Source organism: Vipera berus (genome assembly GCF_964194415.1).
Source record: "Vipera berus genome assembly, chromosome: 2".
Lineage (NCBI taxonomy): Eukaryota > Metazoa > Chordata > Lepidosauria > Squamata > Viperidae > Vipera > Vipera berus.
Genome location: NC_138203.1, coordinates 137594996 through 137618522, shown reverse-complemented (window position 1 = coordinate 137618522; position 23527 = coordinate 137594996). Strand labels below are relative to the sequence as shown.

General features: G+C 39.2%; 1 protein-coding gene across 4 annotated transcripts in view; it reads right to left on the bottom strand.

The window, feature by feature from the left end:
• The window catches only part of VDR (vitamin D receptor), a 112942-nt gene that overhangs the window by 63708 nt on the left and 25707 nt on the right, over positions 1–23527 (bottom strand). For all 4 annotated transcript variants that reach the window (XM_081317234.1, XM_081317236.1, XM_081317233.1 and 1 more), the window contains one exon: positions 8641–8712. In XM_081317234.1, coding sequence (XP_081173360.1) covers positions 8641–8712 — 72 coding nt within the window. The remainder of the gene's footprint in view (positions 1–8640; positions 8713–23527) is intronic.

Sequence of the window (23527 nt, the reverse complement as noted above, 5' to 3'; positions counted from 1 at the left end):
CCAATTTTATATATTTGGATCTGGATTGGCTTCCGGTTGCCCTCCGGGTGAGATTCAAGGTGCTGGTAATGACCTATAAAGCCCTAAATGGCTTGGGTCCGGGATATCTGAGGGAGCACCTGCTGCCAGCATCAAGTTCCCTTCGTCCAGTGCACTCCCACAGGGAGAGTCTTCTCAGGGTGCCGCCGGTAAAAGATTGCCGGTGGGTAACGCCCAGGGATAGGGCCTTCTCAGTGGGAGCGCCTGCCCTCTGGAACCAGCTGCCCGTGGAGCTGAGGACTGCCCCCGACCTCCGTTCATTCCGCCGGGACCTGAAGACCTGGCTCTTCGAGCTCTCTGGCCCGGGCTGAGAATTTTAATTTTAATTTTAATTGGGGGGTTTTACTCTTTCAGGGACTGTTATAATCTTTTTAATTGTTTTTAATTTTTGTATTTCTTGTTTTAATTCCCTGTAAACCGCCCTGAGTCCTTCGGGAAAGGGCGGTATACAAATCCAATTAAATAAATAAAATAAATAAATGGCCTGCATTCCTTGATTTAGAACATGGTGGGAACATATATATCTGTATCTATCTATATCTATATCTATCTATACACACACACACACATTTTAAGAAAGGATTTGCCCTTTTACCTGTACTTTTGGCCAAAGGGAAGAAGAATTTAGTTTTACTTTCCATTTACCTCAAAGTTATATAAAATGGGTTGGGGAAATGGCACTCTCTATTCTCTTTTTTTTTTCTTGCTAGCCCTCTCTTACTTTCTCATTGCCACTTCAGGAAAGCTAATATTTATTTGAAATAGATGCTTTTTTAGTTTTGTTTAAAAATAAAAAGAGGTTGCTACACAAATTTCTCTTTTCCATTTATTGGAAACGCTGACCTTTAAGTGTGGCAAACGCTGACCATCTGTCCAAATAGGAAGTGTTTTCATTAGTGATTATTATTGACTGCATGTTTAAATTTATACTAACCAGTTATGAGTTAATCTTTGTCACTGTGCGTTAACATTTCATGTATATCAGAAATGACAATCAGACAAGCAATTAATGTACGTCATGTTGCTTTTTCATGATTGAAAATCTCACAATGCTCTGCTCATAGCAAGATCAAGGAGGAGATCCTCTGGAAATTTGCTTTCACTACTGCCTACATTATAATATTCACCACAAAAGTGGAACTGTCATTTGGAACGTTAGTTTATTATCTGGATAAAAATGATTTAAGAGAGTAATGTCACTATTTCAAATCTCCTATTTTACTAAATGAAAGATAAGCATTTAAGCTTAAATGTCTTTTGGTTTGGCTATAAAACACTTAGAAAGTTGAAGAATCTGAAATACTTTCTCATGTGCCAGAACAGCTCCCAAACAATGTTACCTCTCTGGAAGCCACTATTATAAATTGAAATCTTAGTTTATAACTCTGGACGGAGAAGTCTGCTTATTTATTTAGTTACCAAATTTATATGGCCATCTGTCACACAAGAAGTGACTCTGGGCGGCATACAACAAAAAAAGTATAAAACAATAAACATGTTAAACACAGTCATATTAAGAAAGTTAAATACGAATACACAGACACAGACACAGACACAGACACACACACACACACACACACACAGACACCGAAACACACACACACACGATTTGATCAGGAACAGAGCCCCCCTGAAGATCTCGCAGGTCCCCTGAGACCTCCAACCCTGATGACAAAGCCGGGTCCTGAGGAATTTCCTGAAAATAAGGAGGGATGGAGCTGGCCTCACTTTGGAGTCAGAGGAATGTTCCATAAGGTGGGCACTATGGCAGGGAAGGCCGCTTCCTTGAGCTCCAATGCGTAGCTTCCTGTGAGACGAGACCTTTGCTAGGGTTCAGCTGAAGCCTGCGGTTTCCCATCCAGACCCTCACAGCTTTCAGACACCAAGATAAGATGTCCACTGCATCACATAATTCGCCTGGGGCAGAGATGTATAATTGGGTATCAGCAGCCTATTGATAATACCTCACCCCGTGGCAGTGGATGAGCCCACCCAATCGCCTCATGTAGATGTTGAATAGGAGCAGAGAGAGCATTGAAAATTGTGGCACCCCACACAGTAGAGGCCAGGGGCAGAATCTCTCCCCCCCCAATCACCACTGACTGGAATGAACCTTGGAGAAAGGAGGTGAGCTAGCACAAAACAGTGGTGCCCATCCCTAATCTCTGAACTCATATGGAAAGATGCCATAATTGATGGTATTGAAAGCTGCAGAGAAGTCAAGTCAGGCAAGGATGGGTACACAACCCGCATCCCACTCTCACCACAGATCATCTGAAAGCAGGACCAATGCTGTTTCTGACCAAACCCAGCTTCATTCAAGGTCCTCTGAAGCTGCTGTGCAATTACCCTCTCAACTACCTTTACCAGAAGTGTCGTAAGGTGCTATTAATATTTAATATGTTTAGTAACTCAGTCTTGATTGGATTTTTCTTAAAACACTGAAACTATGTCTATAGAGCAGTGAAATGAAAAGAATACACACAAAGAATGAGGGGTATTTCCTTGGTTCAACATGTTTGTAAAGAACTTTAATACAGCCATGGATGACTACTAGGCAAATTAAGAATAACTGATTCTCTACAACTTTGGAAAAAAATATTAATTTAATACAATTAATCATTTCAGCTGATATCAGCCAGCCCAATGTTTATGTGTTTCAATACACTATGCATTAGGGCTGTACTAGAATCACTACTCAGCGCTGCTCTGTACAGCAAGGTTTATGGCATGCAGCCCTGGACAGCTAGTAATTTGGCCCCGCAATATCGTAAACTTTTAACATGATTATATGATTTACATCAACTATTATATATATATATATATATATATATATATATATATATATATATATATATATATATATATATATATATATATATATATATATATATATATATATATATATATAATTTAAAAAGTTTTACAATACATTTTGACTTTAATCCCCCCCTCCCCCACCCCCACCCAACCCTCCCTATCCCTTCCACCCATTCCCTCCTCCCCCCCCCCCCGACTTCCCAGAGCTAAATACAGGGTATAAAATCAAAAAACAAACATACCGTATATACTTGAGTATAAGCCGACTCGAGTATAAGCCGAGACCCCCAATTTCACCCCCAAAAACTGGGAAAAGTTGTTGACTCGAGTATAAGCCGATCCGCCGTTCTGCATGCCTCGGAGGCTGGATCCGCGCTCTGCAAGCCTCTGCCGCCAGGCAGGTCTCCGTTTTGTTCTGAGACTAGTTCCCTAGCCTTTTGGAGCTTTTGGTGTTCGCCCATCAGCTGTCTACGGGGAGGCAACAAAGCTGCCTCTCTAGGCTTTGAGAAAAGGCCCCTTGCACAAAAGGCAGCTTCAGGACGAGCTTCCAAAAACCCTTTCCTTCCTTAACGCCCTCCCCACCTTCCCCCAGAAAGCCATATTTCTTTTTTTTTATTGAAAATTTTTATTGAAGTTACAATATTATCCCCTCCCCAACCCACCCCAGAACCCCTCCCCCTCCCCCATATTTCTTCAATAACAAAAACATAAAAAGCTGGTTGGGATGTACTCGCTGATTTCCCCCCCCCTTTTTTTAGATGCTAAAACTAAACTCTCCCTCTGCCTTCCAACCAATATCCCTTTTTAAAATCTTACCTTGGCTCCAGATGGAAGAGTAGAGGAACTAAGCTAGTAAGGAGAGAATTTTTTTCTGCAACTTTTTACTCCTGAAGTAGTAGTAGTAGTAATAGTAGTAGTAGGAATAATAATAATAAATCCCTAAAAGTTGTGCCAGAAAATGGAGGACGCTGGGTCTTTGCAAGTTTTAGCTGTCTGTCAGACTGCCTGAAAAGGGCGGCCTTCAGGCAGCCAGGCGGACAGCTAAAGCTTGCAAAGACCTAAAAGTTGTGCCAGAAAATGGAGGACGCTGGGTCTTTGCAAGTTTTAGCTGTCTGTCAGACTGCCTGAAAAGGGCAGCCTTCAGGCAGCCAGGCGGACAGCTAAAGCTTGCAAAGACCCAGCGTCCTCCATTTTCTGGCATAACCTTCGGAGATTACTTTTAAAAAAAAAAAACTTCAGAGGAAAAACAGCTGCAGAAACATTTTGTCTCCTTGCTGGCTTGGTTCATCTACTCTTCAGCCAGGAGGGAGTCCAAGGCCTAGAGAAGGAGAGCTTTGCAGCATCCCTATGGACAGCTGATGGGCAGACAGCTGATTAGCGGAGAAGGCTCTGAAAGTAGCACCAAAGCCTCGGCCGCGCACAAGTCCTCGGTAAGTTTTTTGTTGACTGGAGTATAAGCCGAAGTGGAATTTTTCAGCCCAAAAAGTGGGCTGAAAAATTCGGCTTATACTCAAGTATATACGGTAATCACCCCTATGTTATCAGCAATAAACTATTAATTCTATCTCCCTCTAGCTCATGTAAAATGAATACAAACAATATTAATATTACAAATAAAGTAAAAAAGAAAAAGAGAAAAACAGAAAAAGAGCTTTACTCAGAATAGATTTTCTTAATCCCAGTCCTTATTCATATTAATTTCAAAAAAAAGAAAGAAAAAAAAACTTCCACCTACTATTTACATTCTCCAACCTTTCTCTAATTTCTAAACAAATTCTCAATTACGTGCCAAAAGCGCCTATCTATTAACCTTAATAATCTCCAACCAAACTAAACCATAATCAAAAATAATTCTTGCATGTATCACGCCAAATGTCTCGCAGTTCCAAGTCATCCTTGAGTTCAAATAAAAAGAGTAAAAAAAAGGTTTAAGCAGTCTGTAAGACAACTTGTTGTTAATTAGGAGCTTGCATACCCATTCTTAGTTCAACACATACTTTTAGTCCATAACCCTAATATACTTTTCTAACAAGCAAATAACATCCATCTTAAATTGTGTTAAATATTAAAAAAACTTTCTTTCTCCTCTATGATAAATTTAATCCATTAACATTCTAATTTAAAAATTTAATCAGCAATCTTAACGCCCCAAAGCTTTTGGAGCACGTCTGTCATGACCCCCAAAACTTCTTTGGACCGCGCCCCTCCCACAGCTTCACTGTAAGTACACTTTGGAGATTCCATAACTATCTGCTGGTCTTGCTCTTGCTCTCGTCTCGCTCTTCTTAGGGCGGCACGCGTCATCCTCTGGCCTCCTGCAACATCCGATGAAACTGTATCTTGATCCCCTCCAACACCATTGTCCTCTATCTGTCTGTCTGCAACATCTTGAAGCTTTCCCTCGCCGTATTCCTTTACAGCTTCCAAAAATGATAGGGGGGTTGCTTTTAACACATTGCTATAAAAATCACGTGCCTGGGCCACAGTAACCAGACGATGTCTTTTACCTTCATGCGTCACCACCAGTCCAACTGGAATCTCCCATCTAAACTTAATATCACATTTCTTAAGTTCCTGTACTAGAAATGCAAAATCTTTCCTTCTCCTTAAAATCTTCGGAGGAATCTCTTTTAAAACCAAGACTTCTTGCTCAGCCACTACCAGTTTAGTATCATAAGCAGCTTGAATGACTTCATCTCTAATTACTCTCTTTGTAAAATAGACCACCACATCTCTGGGTAACTTCCTTTGTCTTGCAATCCATGAATTTACACGAAAAATTTTGTCCATATTTCCCTCAATTTCAGATGCTGGCTGGCCCAATACCCCTTCCAGAGCCTCAGAAATCAGCTGCTTTAAATCTTCTTTACAGTTCTCCTTTAAACCCCTGATTCTAATAGCATACTGCATCTGATGATACTGAGCAAGGCTCAATTCTCCGTCCATTTTATCCCTTATATTTTCATTTTCTAATACCTTTGCTTCTAATATAGAGTTCTTTTGACTGAGATCCTTCACTTTTACATCCAGCTGTTGCACACATTCAGCTACAGATTCAATCATAGACAACATGTCCACCCTCATTGCTCTAAACTTCTCTTCCATCTTCTTCTCCAATTTCTCCAATTTCTCCTCCATTTTCTCCTCCAACTTTTTCAACTTTTCATCCATCATGTCAGACATCAATTGTGAATGCTTTCCAAGAGCATCTTGTAAATCCTTAAGCGTCAATGCCGGAGGAGGTGCAGGAGGAAGCAAAGCTTGCAATGAGGTCTGTTGCACCAGGGAAGACCCCGCACTCTGAAGAGCTTTAGAAGTTTTAGCCGCCATCTTCCCCCACTTTCACTTATTGCGCACTTTCACTTTAAAGCTATAAAATCCATTGAGCTAGAGAGTAAAGATAAGAGTCCACAGCACCTTGACCTCCTGTACCGCTCTGCCTGCATCTTGATAATCAAAAGTATTTCCTTTTGGCAGGGGTGGTTGCTAACGCCTGGCTCTGCTCCATAAATCCCGGAGCAGGGGCGCTGCGCAGCTCGGAGCAACCCAGGCTTCGGGGGGGCTCAATCCTTCAGCCGCCCAAACTCTCAGCTCAGGCGGCCCCGGAGAGCTCAACCCCTACCTGGGGCCTCACCCCCTCCTCTTCTCCCGAGGAGGGGGCTTCAAATCCATCTAAACAGCTGATCGACGCTGTTTACGATGGAAAAACACAGCTGCGGAGCGGACAGCCCGAAGGCGGCTGTGTTCGGCGCCGCGTCGCCACCGGAAGTCAACTATTTTATATATTTTATATGCAGCCCAAGGCAATTCCTCTTCACTCAATCCAGCCCACAGCAAGCCAAACGGCTGGACACCCATGTTTTACAGCTTATTCTAGCCCAAGGGCTCAGATTATCTTTGTTAACCTGGCATACTACAAATCTGTTGGGACTAAAGAATTCCAAATGAAGGAGAGCTGAAAGCAACCACTTTACTATATTTGCTGTAGCCATTGCATTATGGTTGAAACCTTCAGAAACATACATGTTCCTATTCAAAAGGAGAAGATGTTAGCTCCGCCCCCTCTACCACTGCTCTCCATATGCAGAGTGACTCTGCAGAGGACAGCCTTCCCTTTTTCATGGAAAGTCTTTGGTGCAAGTTAGGACTCTTGAAAATTCATGATCCTACATAGTGAGTAGACTAAGGAATCCTCTGCTGAAAACAATCCTTTCTGTGGAGGAAAAACAATCATAATTGTGGTTCATTATCTCTCCTTGGGTGAAAGACTGTCTTCTTTACCACGTCAGAGGAGGGCATTCACTGAGACAAAGACAAATGATCACTAAGCATTTTCTGTTGATGAAGCTAGGCTTCACAATCCTTGTCTCTCATCAACCTTTCATTTTTCCCCCATTTCCATGGTTGCATTCCATCAGCACACAACACACTCTAACATAAAAACTTAGTGTTCCACCATAAATGTTATGAAGTACAAGAGGAATAATATAGCTCAGGGCTTTTCAACCTTTTCACCCATTGTACCAATTTTAGGATATGGCAACATCCGAGTACCACATCGCCCAGCAAGGTGTCAAAAATTTGATGACCAAAAAAAAAAAAGGAAAAAAGTGATGAAGTACAGGTAGTCCTCGACTTACAACAGTTCACTTAGTGACTGTTCAAAGTTACAATGGCACTGAAAAAAGTGCCCCCCAAGCCACAGCCAGGCAAGACACCTGCTTGCCCGCCCGGCGGTGTTCTTCCTCCTGTCCGAGGTTTTCATTGTTGTGAGCATTTCATTGTTGTGAGCATTGTTGTGAGCATTTTGAGGATTGGCAGCAGGGGTGGGGTGGGGGGTGTTTGGTTTTTATTCCCCCCATCTGCTGGGTGGTTGCAGCAGGTTTGGGTCACTTCACATGACCCTGTGACACTGTGACCATCATAAATATGAATCAGCTGCCAAACATCTGAATGTAAACCACAAGACCCTGGAGATGCTGCAACATTCCAGCTGATCGGCGCTTCTTCTCGGCTCAGCAGAAGCACCAGGGTCAGTGCCGAGCTCCAGCTGGAGCTGGCACTGATCCTGGCACTTCTACTGAGCCCTGACAGCCCTGCAGTCCAGCGATCTCTCGCTCAGGCTTGTGTGGTGTTGCCATTCCCCTCCCCCGCTACCACTTTTCTAGGATGGTCGCATACCACCTGCCAGGTGCCAATGTACCACAGGTGGTACCCGTACCACTGGTTGAAAAGCCCTGATATAGCTAACTATGTCCACTATGTGGACATAATGCTTCCTTAGTATTTTATAATAGAAAGAAGTGAGTATAAAAGCATTTTTGCTATTATAAGAAGACAACAAAGAAGCAGAGAACTATCTATTGTCTTCATTTTGCAAGTGAAAGACTGACATCATAAAATAAGAGATGTCCATCTTAAGATTGCTTGGTGAGCTTATAGCAGAGATGATCAGAATTTGCTAACCTAATTGAGAACTGTATTTTTTTCTCACACAAGCACTTAAGTAATTTAAAAGTTGCCATCTTTGTACCTTAAAAAAAGTTGGCCACGGCTGCAAGAGAATCACATTTCATTCAAAATCAGCCCTACATCAGCTGCAGATTCCAATACCAAGAAAATATATGCAAGAAACTAGGCTGTTCAAAAAGGATAAAAGATTAGGCTTTTCAGCATGGCTGAAACAACATAATTTCAAATACATAATATCTTTCCTCTCTGGCAAAAACTATCTTATTTTACTTCACAGGAACGTTTTTGCAAAAAAGTGAGGTACTTTACCAATATCCAGATCATCTGGGATACTCTGTTGATATAATTCCCACGAGCTCTGAAACTCTGACATGGATCCACCTGCAATCCAAAATTAGCATTAAAAAGTTAACCTCCAAAAATTATCAAGAGAGTATTCAAATCTCACCTCCTGCTTTGAGTTTGGGAATTTATTCTACCTTTTAACTCGAACCTTACTGACGTAAGCAACGTACTTTAAAGAGTGAGGTGTGGCACTCGGCACATAATTCACCACACCTAAACACCAGTCACAAAAAATAAGATGTCACTTCAGTACAGCTTCTTGTAACATCATCTCAGCAATGTGAGAGATAATGCTTGTTCCAGTCACTGTAAGGAGAACTGCGTGAGTCTATGGCAGTCAAAGATAAGGAGGAATCAAACAGCACCTTTTCTAGCTGAAAATTTGTATTAAAAAGACACGTTTGTCATCTCATGAAGTGAACTGCGATTGACAAAAAGCGTGTGCCTTTTAATAAAACTTGTTAGATGGAAAAAGTGCTACCAGATATTTTTGAGCAACGCAAAGGAACATTTGAAAAGTGTCAAAGATATTAAAAACTAGCTACATGAGGGGCCTTCAGCACAGGAGGTGTATTCTTTCCTAGAAAAAACACACAATTAAACAGAAGGGAAATGACAATATAAAAAGGGGAAAAAATTCTTCACAGTTTATCTGACACATATTTCTAAACAAGACTGTAAAATGTAGTTGTTTTCTAGAGTGAAACAGAGGTAGATTTCATTTATCATAGCCAACTCATCGTCAGCAGGCTTACTTATCCAAAATACTTAAACTAGCACTTAGGAATTTGAAGAATTGTTCAGGTTCATGAATTTGCACTGCTAATAGTTAAACTTTGTTAGTCCACCACAGATAGAATAGTACAATAGTACAATCTGCACAACACAGACCTCTAAATGCCACTTAAAAATTGAACAAATACCCCTTTTCTAAATTATATTTATTGAAGTTATGGGTATTTGTTTGAAAAGTGCATCAACTAACTCTTCTTAATTTTCAATGTAGCTTTTAGAATTCAATTCTATCATTCAGTATAATACAATAACTGACTATTGAACAGAAGAGTAGTTAAGCGCACTACAACCCATCCTGAGCTGGCTATCATTTATTATACAGACAAGATCCATACAGTCCATGGAAGGCAGATTTGATAAGCAAAGATGATGACTACAGCTACTTTATGTTATTATACCATACATATATTTCAGTATGACTCATCATTCTTTTCAAGAATTAGACTGATCCTTTGTAAGCATACCATACACAGAAAAATAAAAATCCCATCTTTGTGCATATTTTGTGAAAGGTTATATTACTGCTTCTTTAAAAAAAATACTTTGCAGCATCAGGTCCCACTCACAGCACTTCTCCAAATTCACAAAACTACACTCTCCTACTTTTGGAATTAATCCTTTTGGTTACTGGGTAATTTCAAATTACTGGTTAATTATAAAATATGAATGTAGTCCTCAGATTTCACAAGAACAGTGACTTCTTAAATACCACCAGATATATCTAAATTTAGTGCTGAGGTTGGCCCTTGAGTAGATTATCATTTTGAAAGGTTGAATTACACCAACTCACTGGGTATAAAATAACCAAATTTAAGATTAGGTTTTGCAAATTCCAAATCTTTATGCTAGCAGGAAATTAAATTAGTAAAGATGATCACAAGTCACTTCCATCCATAAATGAGATTCAGAGAGGAATAAAATAGAAATCTTCTGGCCCATTCCAGCAATTTCAGAATTATGGCAGCATTATTATTTGATATTAGTTGTTTCATCATTAAAGAAATACCGAATGATCTCTTGGTGTATGTTTCTGAATACCGACACGAGCCACAAATCAACACCAATAACAAATCTGGCACTCCCAAGATATTTTCACTTCTCTTAGGCTGGAGACGATCTTTCTGATGATTTTACTGATTCCCCCACACACACTTTTTTTTTTGCCTATCACATAGACAGAGAGACAAAAACAGATTGCTTAAAACATACTGGGAGGATCTGTTCTCCGAAATTTGCAAAATATTTCACTACTTTTCTTCTGATGTTTGGAATTTTTTCTTCAGATAACTGGAGTAAAATAATATCTCCTAAATGTTACAATCTTTCACTTAAAATTGAGTGACAAGCTTAAGAAAAACCTCACCAGAGGACGCAGCAAAATCTGTGCACTGGAAAAGTAGCCTGGTTCATACAAGCTACACCATAATTGGGTTTATTCAACTTTAGCATGACATACTGTGGTGGACCCAGCAAACTGTAGTTTATTCAATAAGCCAAGATAAAACAAACCATGGGTTTGTGTGACATGAAGCTTATTTTCAGATGAGATACTCTCCATGGAATCTTAACTACCAGTGGCCATAATAGGGTAAAGTAACTGTTTTTTAAGATTTTATTGTACATTTCTTTCCCAGTATGCTATAGTACTATAGTCCCTTGGCCTCGTTTTCTCAGTTCCAAGAATTAGTTCTTAATTAGCTCCATATGATACGTACCCACATGTGAAATATTAAAGAGGCAGAAAAATTTTCTCTAAACACACTCAAGAATATATCATTAAACAACGACTAACACATATTTCTGATGAAATTCTCAAATCTTAAGCAGCTACTTCATAATTGTCCCTGTGGGAAAGGGCCTGCCAGCTTCATTACAGCATTCACAGTTTATTGCTCTTTGGCTAAAATTCAGGGGTAGGCAACTTTGGCTCTTTTTCCCTTTCCCCTCAGCATGGCTGGCTCAGGAATTCTGGGAGTTGAAGTCCACGAGTCATAAAAGAGCCAAGGTTGCCTACCCCTGGGCTAACTGAAGAAATAACATGTAACAAGTCTGTGGAATTCCCCTCTCTGGCATTTGGTTTTTAACAACGAAACTGGGTTTAAATAGTTACAAATAAATAAATAAGCTAACCAGCATAGTGTAAGACAGTGGTTAAGAGTATGGGCTAGGATCAGGAAGAGAGCAGAGTTCTAGTCCACACTAAGCCATGAAAGCTCATTGTGGGACTTTGAGCCAGCCACTCATGGTTACCCCAGCCTATCGCACAGGAAATAACAGACTTCAAAATGTTTGTTGGGTAATTTTCTGGTGAAAGACTACAACAGCTATTTATTGCATGTATAGATTGATGTATTTATTAAATGTATAAATAAAAAGCTAAAGGTAAAGGTTCCCCCGCACATGCATGCTAGTCGTTTCCGACTCTAGGGGCCGGTGCTCATCTCCGTTTCAAAGCCGAAGAGCCAGCGCTTGTCCGAGGACGTCTCCGTGGTCATGTGGCCGGCATGACTAGACGCCAAAGGCGCACAGAACGCTGTTACCTTCCCACCGCAGTGGTCCCTATTTTTCTACTTGCATTTTTACGTGCTTTCGAACTGCTAGGTTGGCAGAAGCTGGGACGAGTAACAGGCGCTCACTCTGCTACGCGGCACTCGGGATTCGACCCGCCAAACTGCCGACCTTCCGATCAACAAGCTCAGCGTCCTAACCCACTGAGCCACTGCGTCCCTTGTAAATGTATAAATAGGGGTATATAAATCTTCCTAAACAGGAAAATACCACAATATTTTTCACCCTCCCTATAGTTTTTCATAAGATTTAAATGTGGCACTTAATTTTTATTAATAAAAATACAAATAGATTTTTTTAAAAAAATAATAGAAGTTCTCTATTTAAATACTGACACCAATACACATTGTAGAGTATGCATTATTTCCTGATATTATGAAGCACCTAGTACTGATCCTGTAGGTTTTAAAACTTATTTTTCAATTATAATAAATGATCCATTTTATGGTTTAGATGTAATCATTAATTTTGAATTGATCCCTGAACTGAAGATAGCATATTGGGGTAGTAGAATAAAAAAACATTCGCAAGTAAATGGAATAAGTCTGCCAAAATGCATCCGATATTTATCTCTTCGCAGCTAACAACAACAAATATTTATCTCACGGATATATTTAAGAGACTATTCAATGTAAAGTGAAATAACAGACTCATGTAATAACTGTAATGAAATAAAGGAGTTATGCCACCATAAATTTTAAAAAGAATACGACCAGACAAAACATGCAGTATTTTACTGTCAAGGTTATCTTGTGAAATTCATCAAGATGTTCCAAACACCATCGGCAACTTAGATTTTCTGGAAAAATGCTCAAGCAACCAAAATTCTTTGTTTTCTGCCTTGTCAGAAAATTTATGCATGTCCCAAGTTTGGAACAAAGACGTCATACATAAATGGTTTACAAATTGTACAGAATTCAAAGAAAGTTCAACACTTCATTTGCAGATAGATGCAATTAAAAACAGAACCATTTCATGCCATGTAAATTTAGAGCACAAAATAAATGCTTGGGGGAACTAAAACAACTATAATTTAACCAAGCATTTCATAGAATCAAAGTGTCCTTCTGAACACCTAAATGGCCAGAGAATTTGACAGGGATAAACAACAGTATAGTCTTTCTATTACAGCTGATCTGTGACTCCAAGCATTTTAGGAAGTACTGCCAATGGGAAATAATGCTGGGAGTTGTAGTTCAGCTGCAACGCTTAGAATAGCAGAAGTTGCTGATGCCTAAAAGTGAGTTGGAGAACGAGCAAGATGATCTGATAAGGGTACATATAGTTCTTTGACATGTAGAGACAAGGCCTTTACAGCTAAGGTTAATTTTCAATCACCTGGTAATTATTAAAACTAGAAGTCTTTGGGGTTTTTAAGTTCATTAACATCAAATTAGCTGGATAATTTTACACTTCTCTTATGTTCGATATTCTTAATCAGTTTCCAGACATAATCTCATTTTGCTATCTATACACTTTGTCTGGCTCTTCAAAAATTTGATTAAGAAATTGTATAAATTTTTGTTAAGCTTAAAGATGGAAGATGAACAGGTAAAAGAAACAATGATAACATGGGGCTAAAAACTTTGGGTGCAATATAGTTAGAAAATTGGAAAAATATTTGGAAAAGAAATTATAAAATAACAATGGCAACTACATATAAAGAAAATCTGTACAAAATGTTTTATAGATGGCACCTATCACCGGCCAGACTAGCAAAAATGTTTAAAAATATATCTAGCAATTGTTGGAAAGGTAGGCAAAAACCAAGCATGTACTATCATCTTCGGTGGACGTGCCCTAAAGCAAAAAGAATTTGGACAAAAATTCATACTTGGTTAGAAAAAATGTTAAGAAAGCATACAGATTTTAAACTAGAATTATTTTTATTAGGTATAATTACAGGAAAATATGAGAAAAAAATATTTAATGGTACATGTACTAACAGCAGCAAGAATTGTTTACACACAGAATTGGAAAAAATGAAGAAACACCTTCTGAAGATGATATAATCAAGAAAATACTGTAATGTGCAGAAATGGACAGGCTCACATTGAAGATTAAAGAAAAAGAAGATAGAGTATTTTCAAATATGGGATGTATCTTACCAATGGCTGGAAAGACAGGGAAGAGATTAGGATTTTACTACATGTTATTAAGAGAAGACCCAGACAGCACATTCTTTATCAGGCACTTATAGAATGTAGATTTATTTTTTTAAAAAATGAATAATATATATATTTTTAAAAAAATTGAATTTGAGATAGATCCATGATTATGCAAGGCTTTATAAACTCCAACAACTTTTATCAAAATAGTCCTGAGAAAACAAAGGGGCTTTTCAGGTTTCCAAGCTGAAGATGCGGATATTTAGCAATGCTTCACAATTGATTGGAATGTTTATGAAGCACTTTTTTAAAAAAAAAAAGTCATTAAAGCAGCTGCATGGTTTGCAAAGCGTCCACAACTGTTTCAGAAATAGGGTTGTTTTTTTTACTTCCCAGCCAATTCTACAGACCCAGGACTTCCTGGTGATCTTCTACTCAAGTGGTAAACAGGTCTGACTCTTGAGTTTTGGGATCAGCAAAGTTTGAGTACCTGTTGCCACCACCTAGATAGGCAAGCAGCCCTGGGGCTGAAGTTCAACTCTGATGGGGCTCAAGGTTGACTCAGCCTTCCATCTTTCCGAGGTCAGTAAAATGAGGACTCAGATTGTTGGGGGCAATATTAAAAATAAAGCTTACACTGTTAACCACCCAGAGAGTGCTGTAAAGTGCTATGGGGCAAGATATGAGTCTAAAGGCTATTGCTATCTGTGGAAGAGAACAGCTGACAGCAAATCAGAACTCCTGCACTACTATTTGCTGGATCTTGGTATCCATCACAAACTTACAATTGCTATAATCTACCAACTATGAGTACAGTCCATGGGATGATTTTGGGGGCTTTAACAGATCATGGCGTAAATGCCATGAACAGTGGCAAGAAAGAACAGTGTATCATGATGTACACCGAATTACAGCTGAATTGTTTTCACTGAACAATATAGTGTGGGGGGGAAGAGACGAGAGAATGTTAGTTGACAGACATATGTGGATTTGCTAAAACCTTAGCTCAGTGAAACATATCAGACTCAATAGTCTCAAGAGTACAGAGAAGAGAACAAAAATAATCAGGGGGCTGGAGGCTAAAACATATAAGGAACGGCTGCTGGAATTCGGTATGTCTAGTTTAACGAAGAGAAGGACGAGGGGTGACATGATAGCAGTGTTCCAATATCTCAGGGGCGGCCACAAAGAAGAGGGAGGCAATCTATTCTCCAAAACACCTGAAGGGAGGACAAGAAGCAACAGATGGAAACTAGTCAAGGAGAGAAGCAACCTAGAACTAAGGAGAAATTCCCTGAAAGTTAGAACAACTAATCAGTGGAACAACCTGCCTCCAGAAGCAGTGAATGCTCCAACACTGGAAGTTTTTAAGAAGAGATTGGACAACTATTTGTTTAAAATGGTATAGGGTTTCCTGCCTGAGCAGGGGATTGGACTAGATGACCTCCAAGGTCTCTTCCAACTATATTATTACTATTATTATTATTATTATTATTATTATTATTATTATTATTATTATTATTATTATTATTATTATTATTTATTATTATTATTATTATTATTATTATTATTATTATTATTATTATTATTATTATTATTAGCTGTGAAGAACTGATTTCAGACATAGTTTTTCAGATATTGTCATTATTACTGCTTTCACATAATGGGTGACATCCTTTGCTTCACCATAGCTTCCCGCTGATGGTAGTGCAAAATTGGCAATCTGAAGCCAGGATTCAGAATATTCAAATCCTGGAAGAGTGAAAAAAACGTAATCTACTACGTAAATTGAGAGATACATTTATGCTAGATCAGGGTAGGCAGACAGGCAGGCATCATTTTTATAAGCCAAGAAACAATTGGAAAGGATTTAGATCAGGGGTCCCCAACCCCCGGTCCGTGGACTAGTACCGGTCTGCGCCATGCCAGCAACCGGTCTGCACAAACAAGCAAAGCCCCATCCGTGGGATGTAGGCAGCACACAAAACCATACTCTCTGGTCCATGGAAAAACCTTTCTCCACGGAACCAGTCCCTGGTACCCAAAAAGTTGAGAACCTCTGATTTAGATAATCCATTTCATTCTTTAAAGCTGCAAGTCTTCTCAACAACCTTCACCAGGAAAAGAAGGTAGGAGACCAGGCAAAAGTTGTCCAGAACTATACAACTTTGCTCCAAACCTTTCATGTGATACCATCAAGGTTCTTTTATTGAGTGATCAGGAGGGGCAGACTTCATCTCAACCCTAATAAAATCAAGGAGCTGTACATTTAGTCCCCAACACTAATCCAAAGATTTTCCATCATTAACTCTGAATCAGGTAGCACTTCCCTTGATAAATTTAGTGTGCAAGATCTTTTTGGACTCATAGCTCCTGCTCAAGGAAGCCACAGTCAAAAGGCCTTTTGCACCAGGTATCTCTATTTTTTAAAAAAATTCCATTTATATCCCGCCCTTCTCCGAAGACTCAGGGTGGCTTACAAGCTTAGCAGTTTTGAAAAGCTCTGCTTTTGCTTCCAATCACTCATGAGTCCTTACTCAGTTGGACTACTACAATGTACTTTAGATAAGGCTGCCCTTGACAAGCATTCAGGACCTGCAGCCAGTCCAGAATGCAGCAGTGTGTATAGTTCACTTATTCTTAAACTGGTTTGTTTTATGGGTTTTTTTAAAAAATATGTTTTATATCTAGAATTACTGTATTAGCTTAGATTTCTTAAAAGGGGTGCCTACAAAAATTGCTAAATAAAATGAAACTTGTTAAAAGTTATTTCACTATTCTGGCTGACTGATATCACAAGATTTCTTTAAAAGGTTTAGAAGACCTCCACTATATTCACTACGGCTTTTGGAAAGGCTCGACATCCTCACAATATACAACAGCTGAATCCTGGAGGAACGACAGGTCAAGTGATCTCACTCTCCTGTTATTCACTGAGTAGGATAAAACATTGGGTAAATAGGTCCTTAATATTGTTTCTTAGCATTCACAATGTATCACATAATTTTCTTGATAACTCCTACAGCAAAGCTATAAGGCTAGAATTAATCTACCTGTATTACAGGCTGCACAGTATGTCTGCAAGAGATGCTAATTTGATGAAGGCTGCACCAGCAAATTCACAACTGAAGGAAGGTTTAAGAACTGGGAATTTCCCAAATTACAGTCTATCCCAAGCTATGATGCAATCCTGCTGTTATTACCTGTAAGCTGCATAATTCTTAGATAAGAGACAAAGCTACATTTACTAAATTCTTCCATGATGCTGGAGTCTTCTCAGCTAAACCCAGATATTGTGGTCTTTGGTTTACTGCTGAGGATGAGCTACAGAGCACAGTAGAATTTTGAGTTTCATCCGCATAATCATCAAACTGAAAGTGGATCCTTTGATGAAGGAATGATTATACATGATACAACTTGCGTTATGTCAAAATTCAGAAATATAATTAGTGCCTTTTGATAGATCTCCAAGAAATTTATCTCTACCTGCTGAAGGAATTATACCCAGTGGTGAAATTCAAATAGGTGAACAACCGGTTCTCTGTGTGGATGCTGCTTCCGGAAGTCCATTCTGGGCCTGGGCAACAAAAAATTAGCTACCCGGTTCTGCCGAAGTGGTGAGAACTGGCTGAATCCCACCACTGAATATACCCCAGAAATCAGGTTTTCCACTACGCATTTTCTCTGATCAAAGTGTGATTTTTGCTTTGCTAATCATTTTAAATTCAGTTGAAACATTAGTTTTTAAGGCAAGATGAAACATGAAGCCATACTTCCCTTTTCTAATAATCGGGAGATAATTTGGGAAATTCTTATTTAATTATGTTGCACAATTCCCAATATTTATTATTTTGCAATTTGAAATAATACTGGAATACAAAAAGAGAAACATGGCATTAAGAGGAAATTGTTGCTTCTAAATGGAAAACAGTTGTTAAAAAGATATAGTTTGATCGATCCCCACAAGCCAGACCACTGTAGGGGCCTTCATAGTTCTCAAATTTAGATTTGTTTTGCATATGTTGCCCATGAAGGTAGATGATGTCATGACAAAAGAGCAAACAGGCTGCCCCCAATATGTACAGAAAACATTGAATGGACTTGTCCTATTTTAAGTCCCTACTAAATCCCACTGCCTTACTCCTAGCAAATTAGTTACAGTGGTATCTCGGTTGATATAAGAAGTGACTACTTACCTAGATAAAAATTGTGCTGTATTTTGCTGTTATCTCTGAGACTTTGAAACAAGATACATGTACTTATGTAAAGAATGCTATTGTAAAGGCTAGCCTAAGAGAAGGTAATGTTGATCTCTATATCTAATTTATATCTAATTATATCTCTATCTATCTATCTATCTATCTATCTATCTATCTATCTATCTATCTATCTATCTATCTATCTATCTATCTATCTACAAACTATAGCGGGATTTGTGCCAGAAATATTTACTCCCTTTTATGATAAACCTGCAACAACTATTGGAGGTTCATATGAATGCATCAAAAAGACCTCTCTGTAAAGAGTCCAGTGCTACTTAAGCAAGCCAAGTTTTTACAATATGAAATGAAGTTGAAAAGGACACGCTGGCAAACATGAAGAAAGCAAATTCAATCTTTCCCACACCTTTCAGATTTATTTTGTAAAGATAATATCCCAAGATGGATTGTGGTTCAGCTCTCTAGCCACATTGAACCTCAGCAAAAATAAGTTTTAACAAGCTTGCAACCCTTAGTTAACAGGCTCACAGAGGTCCAGCTCCTGACTTCCCATCCAAAGATGTATACGGATAACACTAGCTCTGCACAGTGGAAGGGGGTAAATTCTGTGTCTGTATAAAATAATCATTACCAAGCCCTATAATAAGCAACTTGTTCTATGTAGTTTATGTGTAATCTAACGTGTGTGAGAGAAACAAATTTACACAAGACAGGACAGAAATCTGAAGTCATAATGAAGAAACGTCTTTGCTAAGATTGGCTTGAACATATCTGTGGATCTGGACACATACAGAAGGCTTCATAAAGGCATATCATATCTCTGACACAATCCTTCATTTGACTATATAAATGCGTAACTTTCACGGAATTGCATGTTCCACCTTGCAGCTTTACTATGATTTGAACAATAAAATTCAGCAACATTTGGATGGAGACTTTTTGAAACCTCTCACCGTAAGAGCAAAAAACAGAGCTCTGAGGTGCAGGGTCAGATAAGGAGAATCAGCACAGATCGGGCACAGATCACTAGCTATAGATGTTTAGCAATGTATGTTTAGTAAATAGCAATGTGGAATAGGTATCTGACCAAAAGGTAAAAAAGCATAGCCTGTGATATCCATTTTTTTTCCTTTCACCTTTAAGATACCCGAGTGACAGTGGAATTGTTAAAGAATATTTAAAGAAAAACCAACATACATATATTTCTAGTACTGAAGCCTCCCTGTGGTGGACATTACCTACATGCGTGGACTTTGTCTACATAAGTGACTCCATTGGCCCAGACATCCTGGGAATCAGGCTACAGTTAACGGTGATGTACAGGAACAGTGAACGGTACTATTCGTGACTGCTTCACTATTCACAAGGAAGGAATTCCTTTTGCAGCATCACTGTTATCATGATGTGCCTGAAATAAAAATATTTTCTGATAGAAGGGGAAAATCAAGAACCAGAATGCTGATTATACATAAAGGTTTGAAAACATAGCCAAGTCTCTTTCATTCTCGATTCTGAGCCAATACTGATAAGGAAGATATGAGATGGAAAGCATTTTGGAGAAAAAGATGCTAAATTGGGCAAAATGCTTGATACCCAAATCCACTTGGCAATTTCTGGTTTATCAGGAGTCACAAAGAGATTAATCATTTCCTGGAACCAAGCCAATATCCAACAAATGGAGGATGGGGATAGCACTGATCAGGTAGATGACAGCAACATGAATCAACAACAACATCAACAACAATAAAAAGCAGGGTCTTCAGTACCATTAATATTGAGGCTAAAAGAGCTCAAAACATAGCATGATTAGTACGGTACTATCGCAAGGAATGACACCGAAACAGAGATGGGAACAGGCGCTTCATGTTACAGATCTCTGCATGAATGATTAACTGCCCTCTCATTTGTTGGCCTGCAAATCCATGCTAAAAAAACAGCTACAAATGGAGTGCAATGAAGACAGATGCCCAACAAAAGGAGCATGCAGCAGTAACTGTATCTTTTATAAAGAACGTGGTTGGTTAGGGTGTCGAGTGAACAAGACAGAACAGATCTTGGGAATAGTATGTTCTGTTAAACAGACAGATCCAGCCATAGAGGCATGCAGTGCCTTCCGTTCTAGCCTTAGTTACAAAATATGTACAGTGCAAAGTAATTTCCTATTTTTAACCTGCTAACCTAGATGATGCTGTAAACATATACCCACTGACAGACAGAAGTTGCCAAGTCAAGAACTGTGATTGGGAAATGTACAGTGTTAATTATATACATTTTCGCACATTGAAAATATAGGGAAACAAACAGCTATAAAATGAAAGATTTCCACCCTATTTACCACAAAGCAGATGTAATAAATATCCATGCAAATTGGAAGTTAATATTAATTAGATATTAATCACTGCATGCATAGATAATTAATATCTTACAAATCTCAAGCTGGACCCTGTCATACACAGTGCAGCAAGGTTTCTATACGAGATTTATCGCAGATCCCACGTGACTCTCTTCTTCGATAAAGGACATTTCCAGGGCAGAGAAAGAATGTTCGACAACAGAGATGATCTAATCTTCATGCCTTTCCCTTGGCTGTTTATTTCCCAACTCAGGCGCTAACTTGAATTTCCATGTTGTTTTTATTCCCATTTATTCCCATTTTCCTCACAGTTGCTTTTCCACCCTTGTTGCACATGTTCCTTCCTCTTTCTTTCTCTTGTCAATGTTGCATCCACTTCACCTTGCACTAAATACGCCTTAGGTTGCGTCCACCCAACACATATTGATCTGCATCCACAAATGAAAGAACGTGGCTTGGAACTGTTGCACAAAACTACAGTTATAATTAACAAGGACCCTAAATACTGTACCTCCTATGATTTTATTACATATGGATTTTATTTGAAAGCTAAACAAAAGCTCTGCCCCCCCGCCGCCACACACACACACACACACACACACACACACACACACACACACACACACACACACACGGATTTATGCAGCCAATGTGACAGCATATTATGGGCCACAGTTGCTCTCAATTGGAAAACTCTCTTCAAAACAGCTACCAGCAGCCAAAGTTTAAAGAATCAAAGCTGACAGCAAGCAAATCAACAAACTCGGAGGTACAATCTGGCAAATCCCTCTATTTACCGTACCTTCTATATAGGGCAGAGGTATGAATAGTTTCCTTGAGACTACAGAAAGCACTAATACTATGTTCTCCCTTGGAATCCAAAAGAACAATTGCTGCACAAAGATAGGGATTTTCAGGAGAATGTTAAAATATGCAAATTTGTTTTCAGACTGAAATGTAACATATAGATCAGGGGTGTCAAACTCAATTTCATTGAGGGCCACATCAGTATTGTGGTTGCCCTCAAGGGGCCGGGTGGGTATGGCCTGGGTGGGCGTGGCCTACTGGGTGGGCGTGGCTAGAGTGCGTATGGCCTACTGGGTAGGCGTGGCCAGCTCTACATCATTCGCATCAAGGGTGCCTATGGGGGCCTGGGCAGGAGTGGGACAGATCTGAGGGTCTCTGGCAGGAGGAGGGTCTCTGGGCCAGGGCCAAGGCAGTGGGGGCCGTTCCCTCACTGTTTCCAGGATGGCTTTGTGGGCCGCATGAAACCACTTCGCGGGCCGGATCTGGCCCCTGGGCCTTGTGTTTGACATGTCTGATATAGATCATCAGGCCTTCTTTGACCTTTCAATAGTCCCAGGCATTAAAATACATGTACACGTTTTAGAATTCTAGGACAAATAAGCCAAGAAAAAGAAGTAATTTCAATGGCAACAACAACAACAACAAAAAGATTTCTAATCAGTGAATGCATTATTTCTGCAAGCTGCTTTTTGGCCCTCTCTGGAAAAGCAGTGCTTTTTCCCTTGGCCAACATAATTTCCATACTGAGTCACTACCATCTTATTAGTCTGATGAGTAGCTACGCAATATTAGCCTTCAGTTAATAAAGCTGAAAATAAACACAGGACAGTTAATTTAACTGTGAAAGGTTTTGTACCTCTTCAAAGTTCCAGCTGAATGGGCATACACGCCTCAAGTTTCAGTCTATGTACTATATTACAAAGCGCCTCTCCTGACTCATTAGAATCCACTACTGTCGATCAATATAACTTGAGGTCTGAATAAGTATTGATGTGATATTTATATTGCTTGTAGTTATTTTATAAGAGTTAAAGTGCGATAGATTTAATACTTTATTGTTGTTTGCATATGGTAGATTATGATTGTTTCTACTTTTATACCTTGTATTTAGCTCTGGGAGGTCGGGGAGGGGGAGGGGGAGGGAGGGAGGTGTTGGGGAGGGTTGGGAAGAGGGGAGGGGGTTGGGAGGGGTTTTGTTTTGTTTTGTTAAAAATAAAATGTACTGTAAAACTTTTCAATAAAATATATATATAACTTGAGGTCTATACATTTGACCAAAGAATCCTTTGGAGATTTCTCAGATTCATGAGAAGCAGGAGAACTATGATTCATTATTTCACATATAATTTTACAAATTAATGTAAAAACCAGGAAAAGGGGGGAGGAGTAATAAAGTGGCATGCAGCTGATGAGATGTGATAAGGCACAATTACACGAAGGACTTTTAATCTAATGCTGATACTGTGGGTTTTTTTCCCCCTCCAGTTATACCAAATACTTAACAAGCGCTATAGAAATAGTAAAATAGAAAAGAGATACAGCGAGATGATCTAGGGAAGGAATATCTAGCAAAGAAACTATTAGAAAAGTTATCGAGGCTTTAAATTAGCAAAATGTTCCTCTCCCTTTTGATTGCTTCTCCTACTGGAGTGAGCAATCTGTGTGATTCCCTCCAACTCTGTTTCTGGGAATTTTCCGAAGACACTAAGATTGTACCATTGAATCTGGTGCAAATCAACCTTCTCGGTGGTACTCTTACTCTTTGTCTTAAATAAGCCCTTCAAGCAAGTAAATTTAATGCATTCATCACACACACACACACACACACACACACACACACACACACACACACACAAAGAAATAAGATAAAGGTGAGCTTCCCACTGATATCACAGAACACTTGTAACCTTCAGGGGCAAAAGCTAAAGTTTTTGATCCCTGGAAAATACACTCCATATATTTTTTTCTTCACAGCATTCAGCATAGTGATAAGATATGGC